At 35.2% G+C, this 27910-nt stretch overlaps 1 protein-coding gene and 3 pseudogenes across 3 annotated transcripts; 2 read left to right on the plus strand and 2 right to left on the minus strand.

The window, feature by feature from the left end:
• Positions 1 to 8654: 8654 nt before the first annotated feature.
• On the minus strand, positions 8655 to 13200 carry LOC143570234 (vesicle-associated membrane protein 727-like; annotated as a pseudogene). The gene is made up of 6 exons (XR_013141890.1): positions 13181 to 13200; positions 11672 to 11881; positions 10934 to 11122; positions 10730 to 10850; positions 9349 to 9411; positions 8655 to 8798 (listed from the first exon to the last, which is right to left on the minus strand). The product of XR_013141890.1 is annotated as a vesicle-associated membrane protein 727-like (transcript).
• A 1630-nt stretch (positions 13201 to 14830) lies between these two features.
• LOC143570242 (cytosolic Fe-S cluster assembly factor NBP35-like) lies at positions 14831 to 18106 on the plus strand. Its single transcript, XM_077055940.1, has 3 exons — positions 14831 to 14917; positions 15070 to 15171; positions 17071 to 18106. The coding sequence occupies exons 1-3, from the start codon at positions 14872 to 14874 to the stop codon at positions 17976 to 17978; spliced, it is 1056 nt and encodes a 351-aa protein (XP_076912055.1). The 5' UTR covers positions 14831 to 14871; the 3' UTR covers positions 17979 to 18106.
• Positions 18107 to 20460: 2354 nt separating this feature from the next.
• On the plus strand, positions 20461 to 21042 carry LOC143570245 (germin-like protein 9-3; annotated as a pseudogene).
• A 2220-nt stretch (positions 21043 to 23262) lies between these two features.
• LOC143570235 (vesicle-associated membrane protein 727-like) lies at positions 23263 to 27832 on the minus strand (annotated as a pseudogene). Its single transcript, XR_013141891.1, has 6 exons — positions 27813 to 27832; positions 26335 to 26544; positions 25597 to 25785; positions 25393 to 25513; positions 23957 to 24019; positions 23263 to 23406 (listed from the first exon to the last, which is right to left on the minus strand). The product of XR_013141891.1 is annotated as a vesicle-associated membrane protein 727-like (transcript).
• Between the last annotated feature and the right edge of the window lie 78 nt (positions 27833 to 27910).

Here is a 27910-nt window from a genome sequence, read left to right on the forward strand (position 1 = left end):
TTAATCGATTGATAAAAAGAACCCGTAACCTATATGCCTAAATCGCACCCTTTAAACATCGATGTTAGGTCGATTTGATGGATGGGGTTTGTAGGCGCTGGTCAAACGATCCCGTGGGTACCTAAATCGAGTTATTTGGTTAAGAAACGAAGGTGATTAAGGGATTTAAGAACGAACAGTAGCTGCAGACGACAACTTCGCCTGCAAGCTAAGTTCGCCTGATGAACTTCGCCTGCAAGCTAAGTTCGCCTAATGATAACTTCGCCTAAAGCCAAGTTCGCCTGATGACAACTTCGCCTAAAGCCAAGTTCGCCTGATGACAACTTCGCCTGCAAGCCAAGTTCGCCTGATGACAACTTCGCCTAAAGCCAAGTTCGCCTGTTGACAACTTCGCCTAAAGCCAAGTTCGCCTGATGACAACTTCGCCTAAAGCCAAGTTCGCCTAAGGTTTAACTTCGCCTAAAGCTAAGTTCGCCTAAGGTTTAACTTCGCCTAAAGTCAAGTTCGATTAGAGAATAGATTAAAACGATAAGTAAAAGTAAGCTAATACTAGGCCACCAGATTAGATCAGGCGAGTATTGATACGTGTAACTTATACAGTCAGCCGAGCACAGTTAAAGAAGGGATTTACAACTATCATAGGAAGAAGCAGAGTTTAGGTGAGTTTCTAGCCCCATTTCCTTGTTATGTTTTCGGGGCTGTGTGCATACTCGATGTGAAGTGTGAATACACTTACCTTAAATGGTAAGTGTATGCTATAGATGTTATACGAGGTATATATTTTATAATGCTTGTCGGTACGTGAACGATCTTCGGATATTGCACGTATCGCCAAGGATAGTAAATTCCAAGTGGTTGATAGTGTGTATGAATGTTATGATGTGACTTGTTTATTACGTAAATACTGAACTGATATGAAGTGTGATATAGGCAGGTAGAGGTAGAGTGTGTTAGAAGTGGCAAGAGTCTAGTAAGGGTGTTAGTGGCATAACGTGAGCGCGTGATAGGGAAAGCCAGTACGTGCCATCGTTATTATGTGTGTATGATTGTTGATGTGACTTGCTTATTATGTAAATGATATGAAGCGTGTTGTAGACAAGTAGAGGTAGAGCGTGTTAGAAGTGGCAAGAGTCTAGTAAGAGTGTTAGTGGCATAACGATAGTACGTGGTAGGGTAAGCCTATACGTGCCTTCGTTATTAAAGTGGCAAAGTGGCATAACGTTTTACGTTATTAAAGTGGCAAAGTGGCATAACGTTATACGTTATTAAGGTGGAAAAGTGGCATAACGTTATACGTTATTAAAGTGGCAAAGTGGCATAACGTTTTACGTTATTAAAGTGGCAAAGTGGCATAACGTTTTACGTTATTAAAGTGGCAAAGTGGCATAACGTTATACGTTATTAAAGTGGCAAAGTGGCAAGGTGGTAGGTGTAAATAAGAGGCTAAGTGGTAAGGTAAGCAGGTTAGATGTGAAAGTGGGAATACACTTACCTTAAGTGGTAAGTGTATAGATGTTATACAAGTAGCTATTATGTAATGCTTGTCGGTACGTGAACGATCTTCGGATATTGCACGTATCGCCAAGGATAGTGATTGTCAAGTGGTTGTTAGTGTGTATGTATTCTATGATGTGACTTGCTTATTATGTAAATATTGTATTGATATAAAGTGTGTTGTAGACAAGTAGGGGTAGATTGTGATAGAAGTGGCAGAGTCTAGTAAGAGTGTTAGTGGCATGACGATAGTACGTGGTAGGGTAAGCTTATACGTGACTTCGTTATTAAAGTGGCAAAGTGGCATAACGATATTCGTTATTAAAATGGCATCAAGTGGCATAAAGTGGCATAAGTGGCTAAGCTGTAGGGGTAACTAAGAGGCTAAGCTATAGGGGTAATTAAGTGGTTAAGCAGTGGCATGTTAGACTGTGGACTATGTGTCTTCGGATACGTATATATTGTATGTAGTGGTTGTATGATAAGTTGCTTGATTAACTAGAACTCACTCAGCGTAGCTGACTTTTAGTATGCACGCAGGTGAGTAGAATGAGACAGCTAGCTTGAGCGGGCACATGGTGGGCGAATAGGAGACTGGCATCTGAAGACTCAAGATGTTTTAATGTAATTGACGTTTATTTTGAAAGACAAGAATGTTTAATTAAGGCAAGTTTTGGATTGCTGTAACGTTTCATGAAAGTTTTTATATTCCGCGAAAGTTTTAATGAACTCTGATTTGTAAGAACTGTGTTTATGAGTAAATCCGACGCTAAAGTAGGGCTACCGGGTTCGTGGCCTTACAATCATAAACCTGAAGTTTATGGATCATGATTATCTAATAGACCGGTTAGACCACACTGAGTCAATGATGTGAATTTATTGAAGAACCAAGTGATTCTTCCTAATAATTATACATGTAATATTGCTCTCAAGGGGAATTATTTATTTACCAACTAAAGGAGGGTGTGAATCCCTAAATGTTATGGAATTGAGAAAAGGATACACATATCCTAACATGGTACCATTTAGTGTTTTAAATCGATGCATCGTCTAAATGGTTATCTATTTCACAACATAAAGTTTGTGTGATTTGTTGCTTAGCTAATGAGATAGCAAGCACAATATTCTAGATTTTCATATTTATTTTGGTAAATCACTATTAATAGACAAATTGATTTTGTTGATACGATAATCAAACCTCTACAATTGGTTGCAACGTCAATGATCATGAGAACAAAGGTTCATGTTTTATTTGGGTATTTATCATTTTATATGCACTCACATCGAGCCAACAAGTTATGGTGCTTCCTCCCCATTGCAATTGGTTTTGGTCAGTAACCAAGTATTTCTCATCTAATATTTCGTGTGTGTTATATGCTGAAATTAATTCATCACAACGCACAAAGATGAGACCACAAAGAAAGTTGGGAATTTATGTCGGTATTAAATATTACCTATGATTAAATACTTAAGCCATTAATGAGATATTTGTTTATGGCTTATCGATTTTCACTTTAGTGAAACAACATTCCCAACATTAGGGAGAGATATAAAGCAGTTGAAAAATGAATTTAGTTGGGATGAATTATCATTGATCCTCAAACTAAATTATATGAACTAAAAGTTCAACGGATAATTCATGTATAAAGCTTAACGAATCAATTACCAGACGATTCACTGACCAAAATAGAGTGTCTAGCTAAGACACCTATGTTAGCTGCTAATGCTCCAATTAATATTATTGTCCAAGAAGGGCAATCACATATTGATAATGTGTCCAACATACGCATGAAGCGTGGTAGACTAATCGGTTCCAAAGGTAAAATTTCCTCGAAAATTGGAGCAAGTAATAAAGACGGTCAAGTCGAGGTACAGTAGAAAGGTCTCTTGAAAGACAATAGACATGATGGTTCTTGAAGAACCTAAGATACCTGAAAACAAAGAGCTCTCAATAAATATATATTATCATGTCTATGAGATAAATGTAATCAAAATAAAATCAACGTCGTTATACTTTTGTATACAATATAGCGCTTAAAATTATGGAATGATGAGGATCAAGATTTAAGATCTGCCTATGAATAAAAACATATTAATGATTGGCCAAAGTGGAAAGACGCAAATATGGCAGAGTTGAATTCTCTAAATAACAGAAAGTTTCCGGACCAATAGTTTGTACAACAGAACTTGTAAAATGTGTTAGATACAAACGGGTCTTTTATGCGAGTTATGAAAATTCAATTAAATGATATAAGGCAAAATTGATGGCACAAGGATTTTGCAAAGATTCATGATTGATTTTGAGGAGACACATTCTCCAATGGTAGAAGCAGTTACTTTCTGATACCTAAATAGTCTGGAATACAAAGAGAGAATTGATAGCGTCTAATAAATGTTATAATTCACATTAAGTTACATGAACATCCCTAAAGGATTTAAATTATCAAATCATGTAAAGTAAGTTCTCGAGAACACTATGATTGTTGTATACAGATTCATATTTGAATACGTTATGATTACTTTATATGTTAAATATAGCTGGAACTCCTGAAGAGTTCCTAACACGTGAATGTTTAAAAGGTTAATTGAAACATCTTAAGGATGTAATTCTTGTGTACCAATAAGCATACATAGAAGAAATTGTACCTAATGGCTATCTTATCTTAATAAACAAAGAATGGTACAATATGGGTTTTGATATATGATATATAAATTGATGTGTCAAATGAGCAAGCTCATATAGCGAAACTCATGGGGAGTGAATGCACATCAATAATTGGTTAAGATGGAAAGAATTTTGTGATGGATTGAAAACGCCTAAGCATCGGCATGAAAGCATCAATAAATGTTCTACAAGGTTAAGAAATTGCATATGGACTAAATAGTCGGATTCAGCGTGGTACGTACAATCAGGAAATATTTTGATAAGGAGGGAGATAAGCTGGATGTCATTAGCCATACTTTTATCAAAATTTTACTCTTAAAAGTTCATATAATCACAGTTTACAGTGATGATGTACACATCATCGAGAGAAACTGCAGAATTTTTAGAAGGGGAATTTTTGAAATACCTTAACATGATGTGATTATTGCTTGACCTGCAGTTCGAGTATATTTGTAATTATATGTTTATCAAACCATCAAAGTGCATCTAAAAGATGTTGAGACATTTTACCAAAGACAAGATTCATTCTAAAAGGATGTCAAACAATGCACTATATATCATTTCCTACATGAATATGAAATATTATTAATTCGGAAATACCACAATTAAATGCATAAGTGCATTATATCGTATTGTTAGCTATATATGATTATTATTTTCTTTATTTATTCGGCATGTATCTAGTTAGGAGACATCGGAATGGGTTAAAACATATATTTCAGGTATGAAAGATATGCGTTTATATTTTACTAACCCATCAAAACCCAGTTTTGTTAGTCTTGTTATATAGAGAAACACAACAAGGTATCAATACAATAGTATATGGTTACGAGATGACACAACAGAAGTTTTCACGTGAAGATCATGCAACATTGTTCAACTTAACAATTCGCATGCCAAGGGACGAAGGCACACATGATTGAGTACAAAAGTTTTGAAGCTTTCATTGAAGATCAATATTTACCATTTTAACGGATATATAAATCAGGGGGAGACAATACGCGCTGCACTCTTTTTCCCTTAGCTATGGTTTTGTCCCACTGGGTTTTCCTAGCAAGGTTTTTAATGAGGCAGCATCTCCAAGCGTATTAAGTTGATAACCAAGGGGGAGTGTTATAAAATATATTATTGTGGTTATCAATACCTAATATAGATTAGGCTTTTTCTCCAAGTAATCTTCTCCTATATATACATTTTATTTACATCATTGTAATACACATATTAATGAAATCTCTCTCTCTCTCTCCCTATCTCTCTATATCATATTGTTATGCTATTAGGCTTGTTTCAAAACATTAAAAACTTTTTTTAAAAAATTGTTTATTCATTCTAGGTGCAGTGGTGAGTAGGGCTGTAAACGAACCGAACGAACACGAACAAGGCCTTGTTCATGTTCGTTCGTTAAGTAAATTATGTGTTCACGAACACTTACTGAATGAGATTTTATTTTCGTGTTCGTTCATTAAGGAAATTAATGTGTTCACGAACGGTTCACGAACACAAGCGAACACAAATAAAATCGGCAGAGCCTAGAGATTGAGACCGATGTATTCATCAATGTGAATAATGAAAGCCTGTAAATGAATCGAATGAACACGAACAAGGGCATGTTCGTGTTCGTTCATTTAACTTTAAAAGAACACGGACACTTAATCGAACAAATATTTATGTTCATGTTCGTTTATTTATAAAGGACATTTGTGTTCGTTTGTTTAAAATCTAAACTAACATAACTGAAATAAAGATAAACGAACATGTATGAACAAACGTAAATGAACACAAAGATAAACGAACTTAAATGAACAAATATAAAACATTTAAGCAGATGACCTATCCAGATAATATTTAATTATTTTCTATTAATATTAATACATAAATGAACATAAATAAACAGACATGAACGAACATAAACGAACGTTCATGAACATAAACGAACGAACGGAACATGTGTTCATGTTCGTTCGTTTAATTAAACGAACACAAATTTTTTATTCATGTTCGTTCGTTTATTAAATAAACGAACATAAACGAACTTCCCGCCGAACGGTTCATGATAGTTCATCGAACGTTCGGTTCGTTTACAGGCCTAGTGGTGAGATCTTTTTAATTCTATAAACTTACAAAATTTAAATTTTAAGTACTTTTACACTTTATTTAAATAATAAAGTAAATATATAAACCGACTAAAAGTTGAAAAATCAACATGTCAATTTTATTTATGGAATATTTATTTTAAAACCGACCTTAACAACTTTTGCAATATTTATTAAAAGGAAATTATTCCTTCAAAAGAAAATAAATAATAATACTAAATAACTAATTTTAATTTATTATTTTTTAAAATAAAATCCTCTTAAATCTCAAACACCTCAATACTTTTTTAACACTTTGATTTAATACTTTTTTAACACTTTGATTTGGGCATTAAATTAAATTTAGGCTTTTAGCTATCTAGTAAACACATCAAATTGATTAGTCCCAAATACAATCCAACAAAATAAATTAATCAATTTTTTTTAAAAAAAAGAACATTATCAAGTTACAATCATAACTAAAACAAAATATATACATATTACAAAATAAAAAATAAAAAATAAAAAACTATTATAAATTATTAATATATTAAGAAATATTCCTAGAAAACTAATCATGTGACAAACAAAATATTAGGAAAAAAACAAATATTAATATATTTCACATTATCTCACACACATACACCACCCGTATTATACACATTATAATCAAACTCATGAACAAACATTAGGAACAAAACTCACCAATTTGATTCATCATCAAATTCAAATCACATGTTTACACCTTTATGCAATACTCTATATATACAAACATTATTATTATTATTATTATTATGAAACTTTAAACTAATAACAATTTGTGTTCTTGATTCCAACATGTCAAAACACAGCTACATTAGTCTCAAAGACGTGTTGAAGAACAATGGCACGGTTATTCCAAACCCGAGGTTTAGGAACTACTCAATCCACAGAGGAAGGCCAGAGCTTCAAGAGCTCTACACCAACATTCCGCTTGACAAGTCAGTTGTTCAAGAACTTACACTGAGTAACGGCTCGGGTGGTGTAAAAAGGTTGTTTATGTCGTGTCTTGAAAGGGTTAAAGATTGTACTTTGTGTGTTGTGTTGTTTGTTAAGAGGAAAATGGGTGTTTGACTTGAGGATACAAGTTGAATAAATAAGTCAAGAGTTGTCAAGACCAATTTGTGGGATGTGTGTCTCTAAACCATGATTTTAATAAGTTTGTTTATATTTTAATAAAAATATAATAACCATCGATTTCGTTCGTACCATCTAGGGTTTTCTATTTATAGTTTTAACTGTTTGAATTAGTTTTTTTTTTTGTTTTCTATCAACATATCGTTCAAACACTAATACTATCTCCTTTCTCTACCAGACAGTGGTTTCAAAACCGAACCGGTTTGGCCGGTCGGACCGGTTCAACAAGGATTAGGTCTCCAAATCAGTCCGGTTCTATTTAGTTCGCTCAGTTCTCTAAAAACCGGCATGTTCGAACCGGTTCACCGGTTTGACCGGAGAACCGGACTGGTTGAACCGGTTCACCATGAAAAAAATTATTTTTTTAAAATTTACATTTTTTTAACCTTGAACAGCATTTTTGAGATAAAAGTTGCTCGGCCGGTCGGACCGGTTCAACCGGTAGTTCGTCAGGTTCGCTGTCCAATCTGGTTATGAAAACATTGCTATAAAAAACTCACACTTTTTTTTGTTAGTTCGTGTTTTTGTTTTTAAGGTAGTTAGAAAGTTGACGGTGTTGCATAAATTTATCATTTAGACATATATTTGAGATTTGTGACATAAATTTTCTTTGAAAATTTGTCATGTCATCTCATATTATTAGTATCAAGTATCAACATTAATAATGTCTTATTTGCCTACAAGAAGCTCCCATTTGTCAATTTATGAATTCGTGCTTTCTTTTTAAGGTAGCTAAAAAGTTGACCGTGTTGCAAAGATTTATCGTTTACCCTGACATAGAATTTGAGTATTTATGGCATCAAGTTTGTTTGAAAATTTGATTAGTCCTTTGTTATCGTCTGATTCTTCATACCGTTAGTATCAACGCTAATGATGTGAAGCTCACGCTCTATCTATTTGTTAATTCGTGTCTTTTCTAAGATAGCTAGAAAGTTGGCGGTGTTGCAAAGATATATCATTTTCTCGACATAGAATATAAATATTCGCCTATTGTCTCGTCATTCGGAACACAATAAATATAAAAAAAGATTAACATAACTGCTATTGAAAAACCATGTACCAACACACTGTTTTGAATACCATCTTTTTATTAGTGGTTTAATTAAAACGAACCGAGTATCATTACATGTGATTTTTACAACAAAAGGTACACGAAAACCAAATATAAGGATAAAAGACGCCGTTTGGTTTCCTGAATGTTTTTGAAGGAATTGGAATGCGTGAACCAACCCGCGCCACAAACTAGTTTAACATTTAAACGCGCCACAAACTAATTGCCAAACAATTATGATAGAAGTAACTATGGATGCCCCAATCATAAGCTTCATATGTGCAGTTTTCAGCCACATCTTCCTTCTCAGTTGCCTTCCTTGTATGTGAAAGCTGTCGGCCTGCATCCAAATGGGCGGGTCGTATAACGGTTCAAATTGGGTCGGGCTGGGTCGGGTCGAAACACTTTTTGCCCAGAATTATTAACTTTTTATATGAAGTATGTGTCAAATATGATTACACAAAGCGATGATGTATGTAAAGCCACTAATGTCTAAAACGGGCCAAAAATGTGTAATGACAAAAATGCCCTTATAGATGTATGGCATTCAAGTGTCAGGTTGGGTATCTTGGGACATGTATGATATTAGGTGATACCCACATGATAACCCGAACCCAAAGTGTAGAGTATTTGATATCTTAAATTGGTTTTCGACTTTCGGGTGAGTAATATACCTTAATAAAAAAATTAATAATTTCTAAAAACTACATCATCTCATAAGATCTAAAAACAAATTTAATAGAGTTTAAAATGACATTTTTCCTTGTTAGCTAACTGATTTTTATACCCGTTAAAGATAAAACAGAACATCCGTAAGTAAATAAGTCGAAATTGACGACTCTAGTAATTTTTTAAGTATCATTTTCAGGAAAAGAAAGTAAAACTGTTACCTGAAATTAAAGATTTTCTGTCTTATCAACTAGTAACTCGATCTTCTCACCACGGTCCAAAACCTGAATAGTTGCGAAAAACAGATATTGTTTTAATACTCCAATTGGTTATAGTATCAAAAGTGGCTTTTATATACCAACTATGAAAAAATAAATAAGAAACATAAAGATTAGCCGTTCTGCAATGAATATGGAACATAAACGAGTAAAAACTTTACCAAAAAGCGTTTAGGTTTAAGTTTGATTTTCTATATTATTTCTTAGTTGTTCTAATATTCACTAAATCCCAACAGATAATTTACTTAAAGGGTGACGCGCAATTTCCGGTTACTGTGTCGTATTATACAAACAATTAAACAGTTTAAAAGCAAAAAAGTGTGCATTGACATAAAACTCAGTGTAAAGGCATAAATGCCTATATTGCATAAGCATATCTCTGCCAAACGTAACAGTTCAAAAATCTTTATGTAATACTAAAAATAGCAGCAACAATATGTTAACCGAGCACTTGATAACAAATATTCTTTAGAGCACAAATAGATCCTATACATTGTGTGTGTTATATGTATTAGATACTAGATAGATAACTTTAGGGTTTTAATTAGTTCAGGTGTTCAACGCTTACAGCGTGTTTTGTGCTGCATTTAATAAGTATGATTGTCAGATAACCCGTCTTTCAAAGACCTGTTACTTTTTATATTTTTTCTAAAAAGAAGCACGTTGACCAGATTAAAGTTTTTTGTGCAAGTGAAATATTTATGCATTTAAGTCCATTAATCTAGTCTTTTTGCTCTGTGTTCATTTTCACGTGTTGATCGTGTCTTAGCGTATCTGTTAAGAATCTCAAAAGTTTTTATTCTAGGTTATTTTTTTTTCTAAAAAGAAGCGCGTTGACTAGATTAAAGTTCTTTTTGCAACTGAAACATTTATGCATTTGAAGTCCATAAATCTAGCCTTTTTGCTCTGTGCTCATTTTCACGTGTTGATCGTGTCTTAGCGTAGCATCTCAAATTTATTTATTCTAGCGCAAACCCGGTGCACAAGACTCACGCATACGTGGGTCCCACCCAGAGGAAGGTCGGGTCCACTTGGTCGGCCAGAATAGAGATAGAAAAATGCAGTTGTTTCTGAACTGGGATAGGTATATGCATTTAACAAAAAGTTTCCATATACCAGATATAAAGATCAGGAAATTAATAAAATTATATTATTATGAGCTTATAGATGAGGTTACTTTGGTAATTTATAACTCTTCTCATCCACACTGAAAGGTTAAACGTATCCTGCTATATTAATATTTGCTTAATGTATCACTAAAACAACATGCATATATACAGCTTTTAGCAAAAAGAAAAAGAAGAAAAAAGAAAAGAAAAAGTACCTTCTCGATGTTGTCCATCATAATCTCTTTGACCTCGTTTATCTGCATCTTTAATCTAGAGAGCTTACTCATTTCATCCGGATGATTTAAACAATAATCCATTTGTTCCTTTATCTTAGGCCTATTAACACAGAACATAAGAGAACATTAAATTAACAAACATAATCAAAACAAACTTCCATAAAAAGAATAAAGTCAGCACACCCGAATTCTCGGTTAAGATTATACGCAATACTAAACCGATCATCAAACAAATCATCATCACGATCATCTCCAAGTGGATTATCATTCCCAATACTCCCACCATAAAGCTGCTTAAACTCATCCCTTAATCTCTCAAGGAACACAAATGGGAAAACCTCCCCATCGAATCATCGGCAACCACAAGAAAAACTGCAATAAATGGATCACATAAACACATTTGTTATAAACCCTAAATGAATAAGACATTGTTCATTCAATAGTGTTCGTGAACGTTCGATAATGTGTTTGTTAATGTTCGTTTATGTTTGTGAATGTTTGTTTCTTTATGTTTGTTCATTAAAGGTTGTTAATATTATTAATGATTTTTCTAATCTTATCATAGATTTAAGCGAAATTATTAACTATAAAAGACAAAAATATACCGAGTATTATGTGATTAATTAAAATGTAAATCAACATATGAATGTTAAAAAAAACACTGACACAAACTTGGTAGCTGGACCGAACCGTTGACACCGACCATTCTCGGTTAGCCAAATAAAATATAACATTGTTTGTGTTCGTGAACTGTTCACGAACACGAACAAGAAATTTCGTTCGGTTAGGTGTTCATGAACCGTCTGCTTGCTGATAAAAACTTAATAGCCGAAATGAACAAGGCCTTGTTCGGTTCTGATAGTGTACAGCCCAACTAATTGTACACAGTTTCTGAGCTAAAGTAAAGATGTGTGAGTATACCAAACCCTAAATCAAGCAAGAAGTTGAAGGTGTATCCATCACATGAGTAGGTGTATTTACTGCTAACAGAAGGTAACTTCTGCAGGCACTGAACTGCAATTGTACTAACATTCCCTGAATAAGTCGTGTGTTCTGCCAGAACAACAGTTCCTTTTGCAACGAAGCTGTAAATCAATCGTCTCGGATTCATCTCGAGATTCGTCCAAAAACCTAAAAAAAATGCAAATCCTAGATCAATTATTCGATTCATGCCAAAAACAAAAGTAACATATCAAATCATGATATATTCCACGAGTAAACGGTATCAGTAGGGGTGCAAACAAGCCGAGCAGCTCGAGAGCTCCTTGAGATCGGATTGATAAAAAGCCTGAAATGAGCCGTGCCTTTTTGAGCTTGCGTCTAGCCCTCGCCTTTTTGAGCTCCTTTTTGATCGTTTAGTTACCGAGCCGGAGCTCAAGCTATGTATGGGAAGGTTGTTTAGGCTCATCGAGTTTTGTGTACTTTTAAGTTTGACCTCTTTTAGATTTCACAACCGAGCTTAAGCCCGTTAAAGGTTTTAGTCAAAATATATAAAACAAAATTAAAAACGTAAAAAAAAATAATTAACATACAATAAACGAGCCGAACTCGATCTGCAGCTCTCATAAGTCAAAAACTAGCCGAGCTGGAGCTCTCATAAGTCAAAACTAGCCGAGCTGGAGCTCTCATAAGTCAAAACTAACCGAGCTTGAGCTCTCTTCCTAAGTCAAAACAAACAGAACTCGAAGTCTCGAACTCTCATAAGTCAAAACTAGCGGAGCTGGAGCTCTCGTAAGTCTAAACAAGCCGAGCTCGAGCTCTCATAACTCAAAACTAGCCAAGCTCAAGCTCTCATAAGTCAAAACTAGCCGAGCTTGAGCTCTCTTCCTAAGTCAAAACAAACAGAACTCGAAGTCTCGAACTCTCGTAAGTCAAAACTAGCGGAGCTGGAGCTCTCGTAAGTCTAAACAAACCGAGCCCGAGCTCTCATAACTCAAAACTAGCCAAGCTCAAGCTCTCATAAGTCAAAACCAGCCGAGCTCGAGCTCTCATAAGTCAAAACTAGCCGAGCTCGAGCTCTCGTAGGTCAAAACTTGCCTAGCTCGACTCTCGTAAGTCAACATGAGCCAAACTCGAGCCTAATCGATGAAAATGTGTGAATTCAAGCAATAACAAGTTAAAAGAACTATATCGTAATCAATTGTCTCTATATTCATCCAAAAACCTAAATAATTCGCCACATGTTCTACGAATAAACAGTATCAGTTGTGAATTTGTAATTAATTAGGTGAGAAACTGAAATTAGCAGTTAGTAGATTCAGAGCGTGATAATATTAAACCCTAGAGTAACGAACTAGTTTAAAATGAGCTGATAATTCCTGAATTTGAGATCTAATAAGTGAACGGAGCTACAGATTATCTAGAATCTACAACAGGCAATGCGAGTAAACAGATAATAATAATAATAGACTATGAGAAGATAGAGAAAACCTGCAACTGCAATGGAGATTGATTGATTGATTGATTGAATGAATGAATCTGATCGGATAAATAAAGTTAAGTTTGGTTTATATTTTGTGTGGAGAAATGGTTGCTTTCTGCCTTTTGTTTTTATTATTTTTGGAAGGAACAGAAACTAACATGTGAAATGAATTGACAAATTACGTGATATTTTTTTTATTCCGACGTATTATATCCCTCGTAGTGGCGTCAGAGTTATAAAAATCGTCAGTCGATAGTTGGGCGGCTGATTGAGTACTAGCGATTAATCGAGATTAATCGAATTGGACTTTAATGTATATTTTTCGGTTTTATATGTACACGCACACATGTTTATATGTAATTTTTTGTTTTATACATACACAAACATATTTTGACCAGAAATTGGCTGTAATATCGTTGGAAACCGCTGACTTTGGTCGGAAATCTCATCAGAAACCGCTGATTTTGGTCAGAATCTTGCCGGAAACCACCGATTTTATCCGGAATTAACAGCTGACCGATTAATTAGTCGACTAGCCCAAAATTAATCAGTGAAGTAGAGAATAACGATTAATCGGTGCCTAATCGGGATTTTTGCAACACAGACTAGGATAGAGCACCGTGTATTATATTCCTCAAGATGTTGGTTTTGATGATTGATTGGCCCATTAACAGGACAAACACTCTGTTGATTTTCTTACAACCTTCTAGACTGGTTTAAAAACCATGTGCAGTGGTAATTGAGCACATAGAGGCATTATATGGCATGTGGTGTCCAAGTCAGCAACGAAAATTTTTACAAAAAGTGATGTAGTTATAAAAAACACTCAAAACCTCCTTATAATCATTACGTTTTTCTCTCTCACTCTCACTCTCACTAACTACCATTATGTACACAACGATGCATTGCAAAACTAACCTCAAAACTAAGGGGTGGGGGTGTTGGCCTCATTGGCCTCCACAATGAAACCACTAATGAAATGCAATTTTTATTTTAACTTGATATTGATCACACTTGAACCACTCTGACAGTTGTTCCGTTTTTTTTTGTTGATGTTACTAAACTTTTCAACCACTTGACGAATCTCCATTCATTTTCCCGATACCATATCATCGAGAAGGATATCCTCCTTGACCTATTAAAATATGAAACTTTTCTCGAGCGACTTTTTATTATTTTATATAACAAACAAAAATAAAAATAAATGTTACTTAAAGTAAAAGTAAAAGCAATAAGTTGGAGGTTGAGTGGTAAAGAAGAGACTTGGAGTTTTATATAACCTAGGTTTGACTCATTACCCCATTATTTAGTTTCAGCGGCACTATGTGATGATGCGAGACTAGACGAGTAGGTGACGTTCAATAGTTAGATCCTTTAACTAAACGGATTTTATACTATCATGCCTTCAGGCGAGTGTTCACGGGCGCTGGCCTTAGGTGAGGGTTTTCCCCGTTCAAAAAACAAGTCTATCCCGATGCAGTGAATTTAGCCAGTAGTCTATTTGTACAATTCGTTTTTAAAAAGAAAAAGTAAAAAGTTTATTAAAAAAAATATATATCACAAGGGTCCTTTTATTAAATCAGCAATCTCTAGTCTAAACACATTAACGTCGGTTATAACATAACTCTATAAACCCTACAGCCGCCGTTAACCAACACTAACATCTTCTTCTTCACGCAACCCTAACGGAACTAACGAAATGGATAACGGAAACCACAAAGAAGTGCCTGCAGACGCCAACGAACGTATAATCATCAATCCATCAGAACCTATTATTATTATTGTTATTATTATTGCTATTATTATCATTATTAGTCAATCAATTAGTTTTTTTTTTTTTGTTATTTTTGTTGATTTTGAGTTAATTGATTTGATTTTATTGTTCCGGTTGTTACAGATTGCCCGGGGACTCAATCGGAAGATGCCGGTAAAGCCGACGCGTGTGCCGGTTGCCCGAATCAAGAGGCGTGTGCTTCTGCTCCTAAAGGACCTGATCCAGGTTCTGTTTTATTATTATTATTATTAGTTAGTTAGTTTATGTGAATTAGTTAGGTTTAGTTTTACATGTGAATTAATTAGGAGTGAAAGCGAGCCTAGCCGATCACAAGCAATTTTAGATCGGATTGATAAAAGCTCAAAACAAGCTGAGGTTTATCGAGCCTGAGCCGAGCAGAACATATGAAACTGAAATGATACAGAACATATGCAAACATATAATACTGACCGATTTACACGAAAACTGGTGTTAGTGAAATAAGTTGACGAGCCGAGCTGCGTGCAAGCTACTTTAGCTCGGATTGATAAAAAGCTCGAAACGAGACGAGGTTTATTGGAGCACGAGCCGAGCCTGAGTTTCAAATATAGTTCATTTAGTTATCGAGTCTGAGCTCGAGTGTTGTATGGGAAGGTCGTTTAGGCTTGCTTAGTCTTAATGAGCCTTTATTTATTTTTAAGTTTGAGCTATTTTGGACTTTTATTTATTAATATTATATTGCATAGCTGAGCTCGAGCTGAACTTTGACTTGTTTAAGGTACTACACGAGCTCGAGTCGAGCTTTGGTTTGTTTTAAGGTTTTTCTAAAATAATTAAAAGCTTAAATAAATTAATTAGTAGATAATAAACGAGCCGAGCCCGAGCTTGAAAAACAATTCGTGAGTTGAGGCTCGAAACGAGCCAAGCTCTTTCTCTCGTAAGTCAAAATGAGCCAAGCTCGGGCTCGGCTTGTTTGCACCCCTATAACTCTGTAAGTCATGTATTCAAAGGAATGCTCAGAGCGAAAACTGACGTATCATATCAAGCTAGTTAGTTAGTTGTTATGTGAGTTAGTTAGGTTAAGTTTTACATGTGAAAATGAGCCTAGCCGATCGCGAGCTACTTGAGATCAGATTGATAAAAGCTCAAAACGAGCTGAGGTTTATCGAGCCTGAGCTGAGCAGAACGTATGAAACTAAAAACTGATACAGAACATATAATACTGACTGACGCGACAAATGGAGTTAATGAAATAAGTCGTGTGATTTATCGTTGATTTCTGATTAGTTTTTATGTGAATTAGTTATGCTTTTGGTTTAGTTTCCTCAAGGAGACTCGTAGCTGCAATAGTTAGAATTAGCAGTCTAGCACTTGTTAAGTTGTTATTCAAGGTTTAGTTTTACATATTAAATCTTCATCAAGTTGAAGTAGAAATCATTCAGAAATTGATACTATTAGGGGATGCGTCGCTCGTGAGCTACTTGAGATCGGATCAACAAAAAGCTCGAAACTTGCCGAGTCTTGCCGAGCTAGGCTGAAACAAAGCTTGCTTAGTTATCAAGCCCGGTTCGAGCTTTGTATCGGAAGATCGATTAGGCTCATCAAGTCTTAACGAGCCTTGTGTATTTTTAAGTTTTGGCTTTTTTTGGACTTCTATGTATTCATTTAACGCTACAAAAACGAGCTCAAGCCGAGCTTTGGCTCTTTTAAGGTATTGCACAAGAGCTCAACTCGAGCTGAGGTTTGTTTAAGGTTTCTTGAAATATATAAAAATAATTAAATATGTTAAAAGTTAATAAGTAAATATAATAAATAAATAAATAAAAGATGAGCTGAGCCCGAGGCGAGCATGGGTTTGTAAAAAAACTCACAAACTGATCTTGAGCTTTTGCTAGTCAAAACAAGCCGAGCTTGACTCGTTTGTTTGCACCCTTAGATACTATACTGTGAAGTAATCTCAGATTAGTGATAACAGATGAACCTATGCATTAGTTCATGAAATCCATTCCTTAGTTAATCAAAAAACCAACCATTAACAGAAAAATGAAACACTTTCTGCTTCAAATGTTGTTAGAAATTCCCTGTGAAATCATGTTGATAGTATATATTTGTTTGTTTATATAATCTTCATTTTTTGTGCAACAGATTTGGTTGCAATTGCAGAAAGAATGGCAACAGTGAAACACAAAATCCTAATTCTATCTGGCAAAGGTGGGGTCGGAAAAAGCACATTTTCAGCCCAACTCTCGTTCGCTCTCGCTGACATGGACTTCCAAGTCGGTCTACTCGACATCGACATATGCGGGCCCAGCATCCCAAAAATGCTCGGGCTCGAAGGCCAAGAAATCCACCAAAGCAACCTCGGTTGGTCCCCCGTTTACATAGATTCAATCGGAGTCATGTCAATCGGGTTCATGCTCCCAGACCCCGACGACGCGGTCATTTGGCGAGGCCCACGAAAAAACGGCATCATAAAACAATTCCTAAAAGACGTATATTGGGGCGAGCTCGATTTTCTAGTCGTCGACGCCCCGCCCGGGACGTCAGACGAACACATCTCGATCGTCCAGTTTTTAAAAGAAACGGGAATTGACGGTGCGATAATCGTCACGACCCCACAACAAGTGTCGTTAATCGACGTTAGAAAAGAAATTAGCTTTTGTAAAAAGGTCGGGATTCCCGTTCTCGGGGTGGTTGAAAACATGAGCGGGTTGACTCAGCCCGTTACAGATTTTAAGTATCTGAAACGGGCTGAGAACGGGGAAGAGCCCGAGGATGTAACCGAGTGGGCGATGGGGGTTTTGAAGGAAAAGGCGCCTGAATTGTTGGGCTTGGTTGCACGTAGTGAGGTGTTTGATAGTAGCGGTGGGGGTGCTGCGAGGATGTGCGTGGAAATGGGTGTCCCGTTTCTCGGGAAAGTACCGTTGGATCCTAGGTTGTGTAAAGCGGCTGAAGAAGGTAAGTCGTGTTTCGGTCGGGATGAATGTGGGGTTAGTGCAGCTGCGCTTTCGGTGATAATAAAGAAGTTGTTGAAGAATAACGCGATGGGGTGATCGTAAAATGGTGTCGGGTTATTATCCTTTGTTGAGAATTTGGTTGTGAGTTTTGTTACAGTTGAGATTTTTACTCGATTCCGAATTTATTGTATTGTATAATAGAATAACATACATGGAACTTTTATGATCGTTTACTATTGAAAATCTATGTTAAAACGGCTTCATTTGTCCCGTTTAAAAGGCATAGTGTTTTACGTTTAGTGGGTTAAAAGTCAATGTCTATTTTAGCTTGGATGGTTGTTAAATTGCCTGTTTGGTATTTTTCTTATACTTCAATATCTTATCTTTGCTAATACCGAACGATCTCGTACGTGAAACTCTCATATTGCGTCTCTACCCGTGTAAACAAGTGGAGTCATTCGTGAGATACTCGAGATCTGCCGGTAAAATAGAGTTGAGCTTATCTTAAACAAGCTATATCGGATGCCGGATGTTGGCGCGCTCTCGTCGTTTAAAACGGATGTTGATACCATTCAAAAGATTAAACCCGGTCTTTCGGGCTAGATTAGGTTGTTTTCGACTTTCGTGTCTTGTTTGTGGATTTTGAACATAGACAGTGTTTATGATATGGTGAATAAATTTTGTTGTTGATAATTGGGCTGGCAAAGTTATGGGCCTCAATCATCAGTTTAGTATTTATCAATTGGGTTCAAATTTAAGACGACATGAAAACACGAGAGGAATCTAACACGAAATTTTTTGTATTTGGTTTAGACTAAACGGGTCCCGGTCAGTTTTGGGTTATGCTTAGCTAAACTAGTTGTGTTGGGGCCAACTCGTGTTACGGAGGAAATTTGAAAGTATTAACACGTGTTTCTCTCATTTGCTTTTGATGTATTAAGTTTCCTGGCCACGGAGGTTGTTGGTTTCTTTTATCAGGGTTCAGTGGGCATAGTAATTTTTCGGCTCCTAAAACCCAAAACTTCGTTTTTAGTATGATCGGATTTGCTATTCAAAATGGGGTTGCGGCGCAGCTTGTTGCCCACTTACCTGCCACTTTACTGTAACATTTATTTTAGCTGAATAATTTAAAAATTAACGCTTAAATAAAAAAATGCGATGGAAAAAAAAGGAACTAAAAACGTTGCTTTCACAACTCGCAAAACTCATGCCGTGTTCAAAAATATAAAAACAAAGTTTCACTGTGAAAACATGAAATTCAAGATGTTTCAAGCGTATGAGTTTCTTGGATTTTTATATAACTTTACGTAAAGCAAACTTTGTTTTTTTTTGAGTGGTAGTGGAAAAGTTGGCAGATAAGTCACGCTTACTGCAACTCTATAGAATTGCTCTGTACATAAGATTTTCACCTCACGCGGCTCCTCGTTCAATGCTTTCGAAGTTATTGGATCCTTTTCGCGTTCGAGAATCCCCTAAATCTTGATGTGACTACTATGTTAGTACATACCAGATATCGTTACTAATGTCAGCAAATGAGACAGCATCAGAATTTGTGTCGTAACGTGTTATATGGTGCTCGGGTATATGTTTGATTCATGTATTATTTGTGTTTGATGTTATATGTGTATCGTGACACATTCATGTAGTTATCGTGTTCTTATTAGGCTATGCCTTATCCACAATTCTCCTCATTTTCATCATTCGTCAGGTTAGCATCATCTCAGCTTTTCCGCCATCATTCAAGTCCACCAAGAAACACATGTTATACACCATTCTTCACAATTTCTTTTTAATTATATAATTAAATAACAAAAAGAAATGATAAAGAAAAAAACAAATAAGATGATTGGTTGAGTGGGCAAATGGCACGGGTCACCAGCGAACAAGGGGGACGGCGTGGTGTGCTAATGAGCTTGTTAGCGCCACCTCAGCATCCCCATTCCCCAATGACCCGAAATGGTGTATACCAAATGGTCTTATATTATCACACCATCTAATAATCATTTTTAATCACAAAGTAAATAAATATGAGAGAAGAAAATCATTATGAAAGGAGAGGCATAACATAATATGATATTTTTTTACAAGAGATGGTACACGTTTTGAACCTTAAAACTTATTAAAAAACACAAATTGATCTTATTAATAAATCCAAACATATGTTTGGCACTTTGCCTAACAATATTAAATAATTAGTTATGGGTTTAAATCTTAATAGAGACAAAAGTGCATAGAGGCATGACATCTGTTTATTTAAATTCAATATTATTTGCCCTGAGTTTTAAATTATTACTCATTTAATAACACAAACAAAATTATAAAAAAATGACACAATAATATAAGAAAAGACAATAAAAAAGGTTAAAAAAACAATAAATTAATAAACCATAAACAATGTATTTTATGAACATGACAATTTAAACATAAATTCCTAGACAACTGTTAGCTAAAAACCTTGATGAACAACATTGTGTTTGCCAAAAGTTTATTCTTGAATCCCATGTCACATGATATAAAAATCAACTCCCAAATTTAAAAAGTTTTGAGTTGAAATTCTAAATTCCTTTTAAATTTTAAGATGATTTTGAATTTGGTTTTCGATTTTGCACTATTTTGCACAGCGAATGTAGGAAACCCCAACATCCCTACGAATTTTGTAACACCAAACAACATCGTCGACGCCTGGTATTTCACATTCACAGAGATGTGACAACCAGTGGGTGGTGACTACCCAACAACTTTTAAGGCGTTGAAAGTGACCATGAATGAGTTTCCGACGCTTAATGGTCAAAGTGTTTCATATGTGATTCTCGAGTTCCCTACAAGATCAATTAAGCCAGTCCACAAACATCTCAGGGCTTATGTTTCTTGTTTCATGATCTCGTCAAGTAGGGTTTATGGATACTAATAACGTACTTTTCAAACAAAGCCTACAAATTAGTGATATTTCGTGTTTCCTAAAAGACTTGTACACTTTCGGTATAATAGCAAAATTACGGAACCAGTGTTAGCTACTTCAGCTTTTGGAAGTGCCAACGCTAGAAGTTAATCTATTCCTACTAGTGTTTTCAACACTAGTATCTTTGAGGGTGTTTTAGATGCATCTTTTCATGCCACTCGAGTGACAATTAGAAGGACTGAAGACGGACTCAAGGGATAGTTTGTTGTTGCTCAACAATTGATCATTTTGAGTCATTTTCATGAAATAAAAGTTTGATCAAACATGTGATTTTCTTTATTCAACATTTTATTTGGTATAAAAACAATACAACAATGATGGTAAGACATGTCACGTACTTTTTCTTTATCATGAAATCGGTTCATCACGCGTGAGACCTAAATTCCTTTAATATCTTGTTGACGTTAATATACAACGTGACATGAAAATTAATGAGATGTTAACAAAATCATGTCTTTAGCTCTAAAATCATAATGTAGTTGATTAATTACTTTAACTTTAATAAGACATCTATTTAATTATAATAGTTACATCAATAAGTAATGAATTCATACCATCATTAAGGAACTATGAGCCGAGGGTCATATATAGAGTCGAGGGTTTCACTGAAAGCAACTTCTCTATCCCTTTGGATAGATGTATGGTTTGCCTACATTTCACCTGCCTTTGACCCTGCATATAATTTTTTTATGGGTGTGATTTTACTCGGTATGATTGACCAAACAAACGTAGAGATTACTTGGCCAATTGCATAGCCAAAAATGGTTCACTTTCACAAGTCCAAATACTCGACCAAAATAGTCAAACATCATATTCATTTATGTGTTAGTATTCACACATCCACATCAGTTATAATCCAATTCTTGTCATATTAATAACTGTGTGATTCGATATATCGAACTTTTAGCAAGTTAACTAACGACTGAGTCAACTCAAGTGTGACATTCGTTAATTTCGGGTCTTATTTGTATTCGTTTTGGTATTTGTTTATTATGTAAATCGACCCGATTTGTAAACCGAAGCTTATGTAATAATCAAAATGACGGATTTATGTTACAATATTGTTTCACACTTGTTGGGTCTTGAAAACATCCTATTTTTATTTTTATTTTTATTTTTATTTATTTATTTATTAATTATTTATTTTTATTTTTTATTATTTTTTTTGTTGTTTTGTGTTTTTGTCTTGATCCATTTCGCATGAAAACTCTTGTGTCTCACACCCATATTTGACCACCAACATTACCCTATATATACGCCACCTTTCTCTTCATTTTCCCTTGCTACAACTCCAAAAAAAAAACTCTCTCAAACATCAAAGATTCAAGGTTATCTTCTTAAGTGTTCTTGAAGGTTTTTAGTCTTTCATCTTAATTAGTTTATGTAATCTTATTAATACTTGTTTATGGTTGTGCAACATATATATAATATACACCCCTTGTTTATCTTTGCTAGTTACTTCTCCGATTCCGGTCGGTAAGGTTCGACCGGAGAACCGGACTGGTTGAACCGGTTCACCATGAAAAAAATTATTTTTTTTAAATTTACATTTTTTTTAACCTTGAACAGCATTTTTGAGATAAAAGTTGCTCGGCCGGTCGGACCGGTTCAACCGGTAGTTCGTCAGGTTCGCTGTCCAATCTGGTTATGAAAACATTGTTATAAAAAACTCACACTTTTTTTTGTTAGTTCGTGTTTTTGTTTTTAAGGTAGTTAGAAAGTTGACGGTGTTGCATAAATTTATCATTTAGACATACATTTGAGATTTGTGACATAAATTTTCTTTGAAAATTTGTCATGTCATCTCATATTATTAGTATCAAGTATCAACATTAATAATGTCTTATTTGCCTACAAGAAGCTCCCATTTGTCAATTTATGAATTCGTGCTTTCTTTTTAAGGTAGCTAAAAAGTTGACCGTGTTGCAAAGATTTATCGTTTACCCTGACATAGAATTTGAGTATTTATGGCATCAAGTTTGTTTGAAAATTTGATTAGTCCTTTGTTATCGTCTGATTCTTCATACCGTTAGTATCAACGCTAATGATGTGAAGCTCACGCTCTATCTATTTGTTAATTCGTGTCTTTTCTAAGATAGCTAGAAAGTTGGCGGTGTTGCAAAGATATATCATTTTCTCGACGTAGAATATAAATATTCGCCTATTGTCTCATCATTCGGAACACAATAAATATAAAAAAAGATTAACATAACTGCTATTGAAAAACCATGTACCAACACACTGTTTTGAATACCATCTTTTTATTAGTGGTTAAATTAAAACGAACCGAGTATCATTACATGTGATTTTTACAACAAAAGGTACACGAAAACCAAATATAAGGATAAAAGACGCCGTTTGGTTTCCTGAATGTTTTTGAAGGAATTGGAATGCGTGAACCAACCCGCGCCACAAACTAGTTTAACATTTAAACGCGCCACAAACTAATTGCCAAACAATTATGATAGAAGTAACTATGGATGCCCCAATCATAAGCTTCATATGTGCAGTTTTCAGCCACATCTTCCTTCTCAGTTGCCTTCCTTGTATGTGAAAGCTGTCGGCCTGCATCCAAATGGGCGGGTCGTATAACGGTTCAAATTGGGTCGGGCTGGGTCGGGTCGAAACACTTTTTGCCCAGAATTATTAACTTTTTATATGAAGTATGTGTCAAATATGATTACACAAAGCGATGATGTATGTAAAGCCACTAATGTCTAAAACGGGCCAAAAATGTGTAATGACAAAAATGCCCTTATAGATGTATGGCATTCAAGTGTCAGGTTGGGTATCTTGGGACATGTATGATATTAGGTGATACCCACATGATAACCCGAACCCAAAGTGTAGAGTATTTGATATCTTAAATTGGTTTTCGACTTTCGGGTGAGTAATATACCTTAATAAAAAAATTAATAATTTCTAAAAACTACATCATCTCATAAGATCTAAAAACAAATTTAATAGAGTTTAAAATGACATTTTTCCTTGTTAGCTAACTGATTTTTATACCCGTTAAAGATAAAACAGAACATCCGTAAGTAAATAAGTCGAAATTGACGACTCTAGTAATTTTTTAAGTATCATTTTCAGGAAAAGAAAGTAAAACTGTTACCTGAAATTGAAGATTTTCTGTCTTATCAACTAGTAACTCGATCTTCTCACCGCGGTCCAAAACCTGAATAGTTGCGAAAAACAGATATTATTTTAATACTCCAATTGGTTATAGTATCAAAAGTGGCTTTTATATACCAACCATGAAAAAATAAATAAGAAACATAAAGATTAGCCGTTCTGCAATGAATATGGAACATAAACGAGTAAAAACTTTACCAAAAAGCGTTTAGGTTTAAGTTTGATTTTCTATATTATTTCTTAGTTGTTCTAATATTCACTAAATCCCAACAGATAATTTACTTAAAGGGTGACGCGCAATTTCTGGTTACTGTGTCGTATTATACAAACAATTAAACAGTTTAAAAGCAAAAAAGTGTGCATTGACATAAAACTCAGTGTAAAGGCATAAATGCCTATATTGCATAAGCATATCTCTGCCAAACGTAACAGTTCAAAAATCTTTATGTAATACTAAAAATAGCAGCAACAATATGTTAACCGAGCACTTCAATCAATCAATCATACCCAGTAAAATCCCACCGACAGCAGAGCTATAGGTAGGGTCTGGGGAGGGTGGGATGTAGGCACACCGTACCTATACATTGTGTGTGTTATATGTATTAGATACTAGATAGATAACTTTAGGGTTTTAATTAGTTCAGGTGTTCAACGCTTACAGCGTGTTTTGTGCTGCATTTAATAAGTATGATTGTCAGATAACCCGTCTTTCAAAGACCTGTTACTTTTTATATTTTTTCTAAAAAGAAGCACGTTGACCAGATTAAAGTTTTTTGTGCAAGTGAAATATTTATGCATTTAAGTCCATTAATCTAGTCTTTTTGCTCTGTGTTCATTTACACGTGTTGATCGTGTCTTAGCGTATCTGTTAAGAATCTCAAAGGTTTTTATTCTAGGTTATTTTTTTTTCTAAAAAGAAGCGCGTTGACTAGATTAAAGTTCTTTTTGCAACTGAAACATTTATGCATTTGAAGTCCATTAATCTAGCCTTTTTGCTCTGTGCTCATTTTCACGTGTTGATCGTGTCTTAGCGTAGCATCTCAAATTTATTTATTCTAGCGCAAACCCGGTGCACAAGACTCACGCATACGTGGGTCCCACCCAGAGGAAGGTCGGGTCCACTTGGTCGGCCAGAATAGAGATAGAAAAATGCAGTTGTTTCTGAACTGGGATAGGTATATGCATTTAACAAAAAGTTTCCATATACCAGATATAAAGATCAGGAAATTAATAAAATTATATTATTATGAGCTTATAGATGAGGTTACTTTGGTAATTTATAACTCTTCTCATCCACACTGAAAGGTTAAACGTATCCTGCTATATTAATATTTGCTTAATGTATCACTAAAACAACATGCATATATACAGCTTTTTAGCAAAAAGAAAAAGAAGAAAAAAGAAAAGAAAAAGTACCTTCTCGATGTTGTCCATCATAATCTCTTTGACCTCGTTTATCTGCATCTTTAATCTAGAGAGCTTACTCATTTCATCCGGATGATTTAAACAATAATCCATTTGTTCCTTTATCTTAGGCCTATTAACACAGAACATAAGAGAACATTAAATTAACAAACATAATCAAAACAAACTTCCATAAAAAGAATAAAGTCAGCACACCCGAATTCTCGGTTAAGATTATACGCAATACTAAACCGATCATCAAACAAATCATCATCACGATCATCTCCAAGTGGATTATCATTCCCAATACTCCCACCATAAAGCTGCTTAAACTCATCCCTTAATCTCTCAAGGAACACAAATGGGAAAACCTCCCCATCGAATCATCGGCAACCACAAGAAAAACTGCAATAAATGGATCACATAAACACATTTGTTATAAACCCTAAATGAATAAGACATTGTTCATTCAATAGTGTTCGTGAACGTTCGATAATGTGTTTGTTAATGTTCGTTTATGTTTGTGAATGTTTGTTTCTTTATGTTTGTTCATTAAAGGTTGTTAATATTATTAATGATTTTTCTAATCTTATCATAGATTTAAGCGAAATTATTAACTATAAAAGACAAAAATATACCGAGTATTATGTGATTAATTAAAATGTAAATCAACATATGAATGTTAAAAAAAACACTGACACAAACTTGGTAGCTGGACCGAACCGTTGACACCGACCATTCTCGGTTAGCCAAATAAAATATAACATTGTTTGTGTTCGTGAACTGTTCACGAACACGAACAAGAAATTTCGTTCGGTTAGGTGTTCATGAACCGTCTGCTTGCTGATAAAAACTTAATAGCCGAAATGAACAAGGCCTTGTTCGGTTCTGATAGTGTACAGCCCAACTAATTGTACACAGTTTCTGAGCTAAAGTAAAGATGTGTGAGTATACCAAACCCTAAATCAAGCAAGAAGTTGAAGGTGTATCCATCACATGAGTAGGTGTATTTACTGCTAACAGAAGGTAACTTCTGCAGGCACTGAACTGCAATTGTACTAACATTCCCTGAATAAGTCGTGTGTTCTGCCAGAACAACAGTTCCTTTTGCAACGAAGCTGTAAATCAATCGTCTCGGATTCATCTCGAGATTCGTCCAAAAACCTAAAAAAAATGCAAATCCTAGATCAATTATTCGATTCATGCCAAAAACAAAAGTAACATATCAAATCATGATATATTCCACGAGTAAACGGTATCAGTAGGGGTGCAAACAAGCCGAGCAGCTCGAGAGCTCCTTGAGATCGGATTGATAAAAAGCCTGAAATGAGCCGTGCCTTTTTGAGCTTGCGTCTAGCCCTCGCCTTTTTGAGCTCCTTTTTGATCGTTTAGTTACCGAGCCGGAGCTCAAGCTATGTATGGGAAGGTCGTTTAGGCTCATCGAGTTTTGTGTACTTTTAAGTTTGACCTCTTTTAGATTTCACAACCGAGCTTAAGCCCGTTAAAGGTTTTAGTCAAAATATATAAAACATAATTAAAAACGTAAAAAAAAATAATTAACATACAATAAACGAGCCGAACTCGATCTGCAGCTCTCATAAGTCAAAAACTAGCCGAGCTGGAGCTCTCATAAGTCAAAACTAGCCGAGCTTGAGCTCTCTTCCTAAGTCAAAACAAACAGAACTCGAAGTCTCGAACTCTCGTAAGTCAAAACTAGCGGAGCTGGAGCTCTCGTAAGTCTAAACAAGCCGAGCTCGAGCTCTCATAACTCAAAACTAGCCAAGCTCAAGCTCTCATAAGTCAAAACTAGCCGAGCTTGAGCTCTCTTCCTAAGTCAAAACAAACAGAACTCGAAGTCTCGAACTCTCGTAAGTCAAAACTAGCGGAGCTGGAGCTCTCGTAAGTCTAAACAAACCGAGCCCGAGCTCTCATAACTCAAAACTAGCCAAGCTCAAGCTCTCATAAGTCAAAACCAGCCGAGCTCGAGCTCTCATAAGTCAAAACCAGCCGAGCTCGAGCTCTCGTAAGTCAAAACTAGCCTAGCTCGACTCTCGTAAGTCAACATGAGCCAAACTCGAGCCTAATCGATGAAAATGTGTGAATTCAAGCTATAACAAGTTAAAAGAACTATATCGTAATCAATCGTCTCTATATTCATCCAAAAACCTAAATAATTCGCCACATGTTCTACGAATAAACAGTATCAGTTGTGAATTTGTAATTAATTAGGTGAGAAACTGAAATTAGCAGTTAGTAGATTCAGAGCGTGATAATATTAAACCCTAGAGTAACGAACTAGTTTAAAATGAGCTGATAATTCCTGAATTTGAGATCTAATAAGTGAACGGAGCTACAGATTATCTAGAATCTACAACAGGCAATGCGAGTAAACAGATAATAATAATAATAGACTATGAGAAGATAGAGAAAACCTGCAACTGCAATGGAGATTGATTGATTGATTGATTGAATGAATGAATCTGATCGGATAAATAAAGTTAAGTTTGGTTTATATTTTGTGTGGAGAAAT

The sequence above is a fragment of the Bidens hawaiensis genome, unplaced genomic scaffold (genome assembly GCF_021521415.1).
Source record: "Bidens hawaiensis isolate Kalapana, Puna unplaced genomic scaffold, B.hawaiensis_p1.1 tig00024856_1, whole genome shotgun sequence".
Taxonomy (NCBI): Eukaryota; Viridiplantae; Streptophyta; class Magnoliopsida; order Asterales; family Asteraceae; genus Bidens; species Bidens hawaiensis.

Coding starts and splice junctions, on each gene's coding strand:
- LOC143570242 (XM_077055940.1), top strand. CDS start 14,872: ATGGATAACGGAAACCACAAAGAAGTGCCTGCAGACGCCAACGAAC. Junction 14,918..15,069: donor GCCTGCAGACGCCAACGAAC/GTATAATCATCA, acceptor CGGTTGTTACAG/ATTGCCCGGGGACTCAATCG. Junction 15,172..17,070: donor TCCTAAAGGACCTGATCCAG/GTTCTGTTTTAT, acceptor TTTGTGCAACAG/ATTTGGTTGCAATTGCAGAA.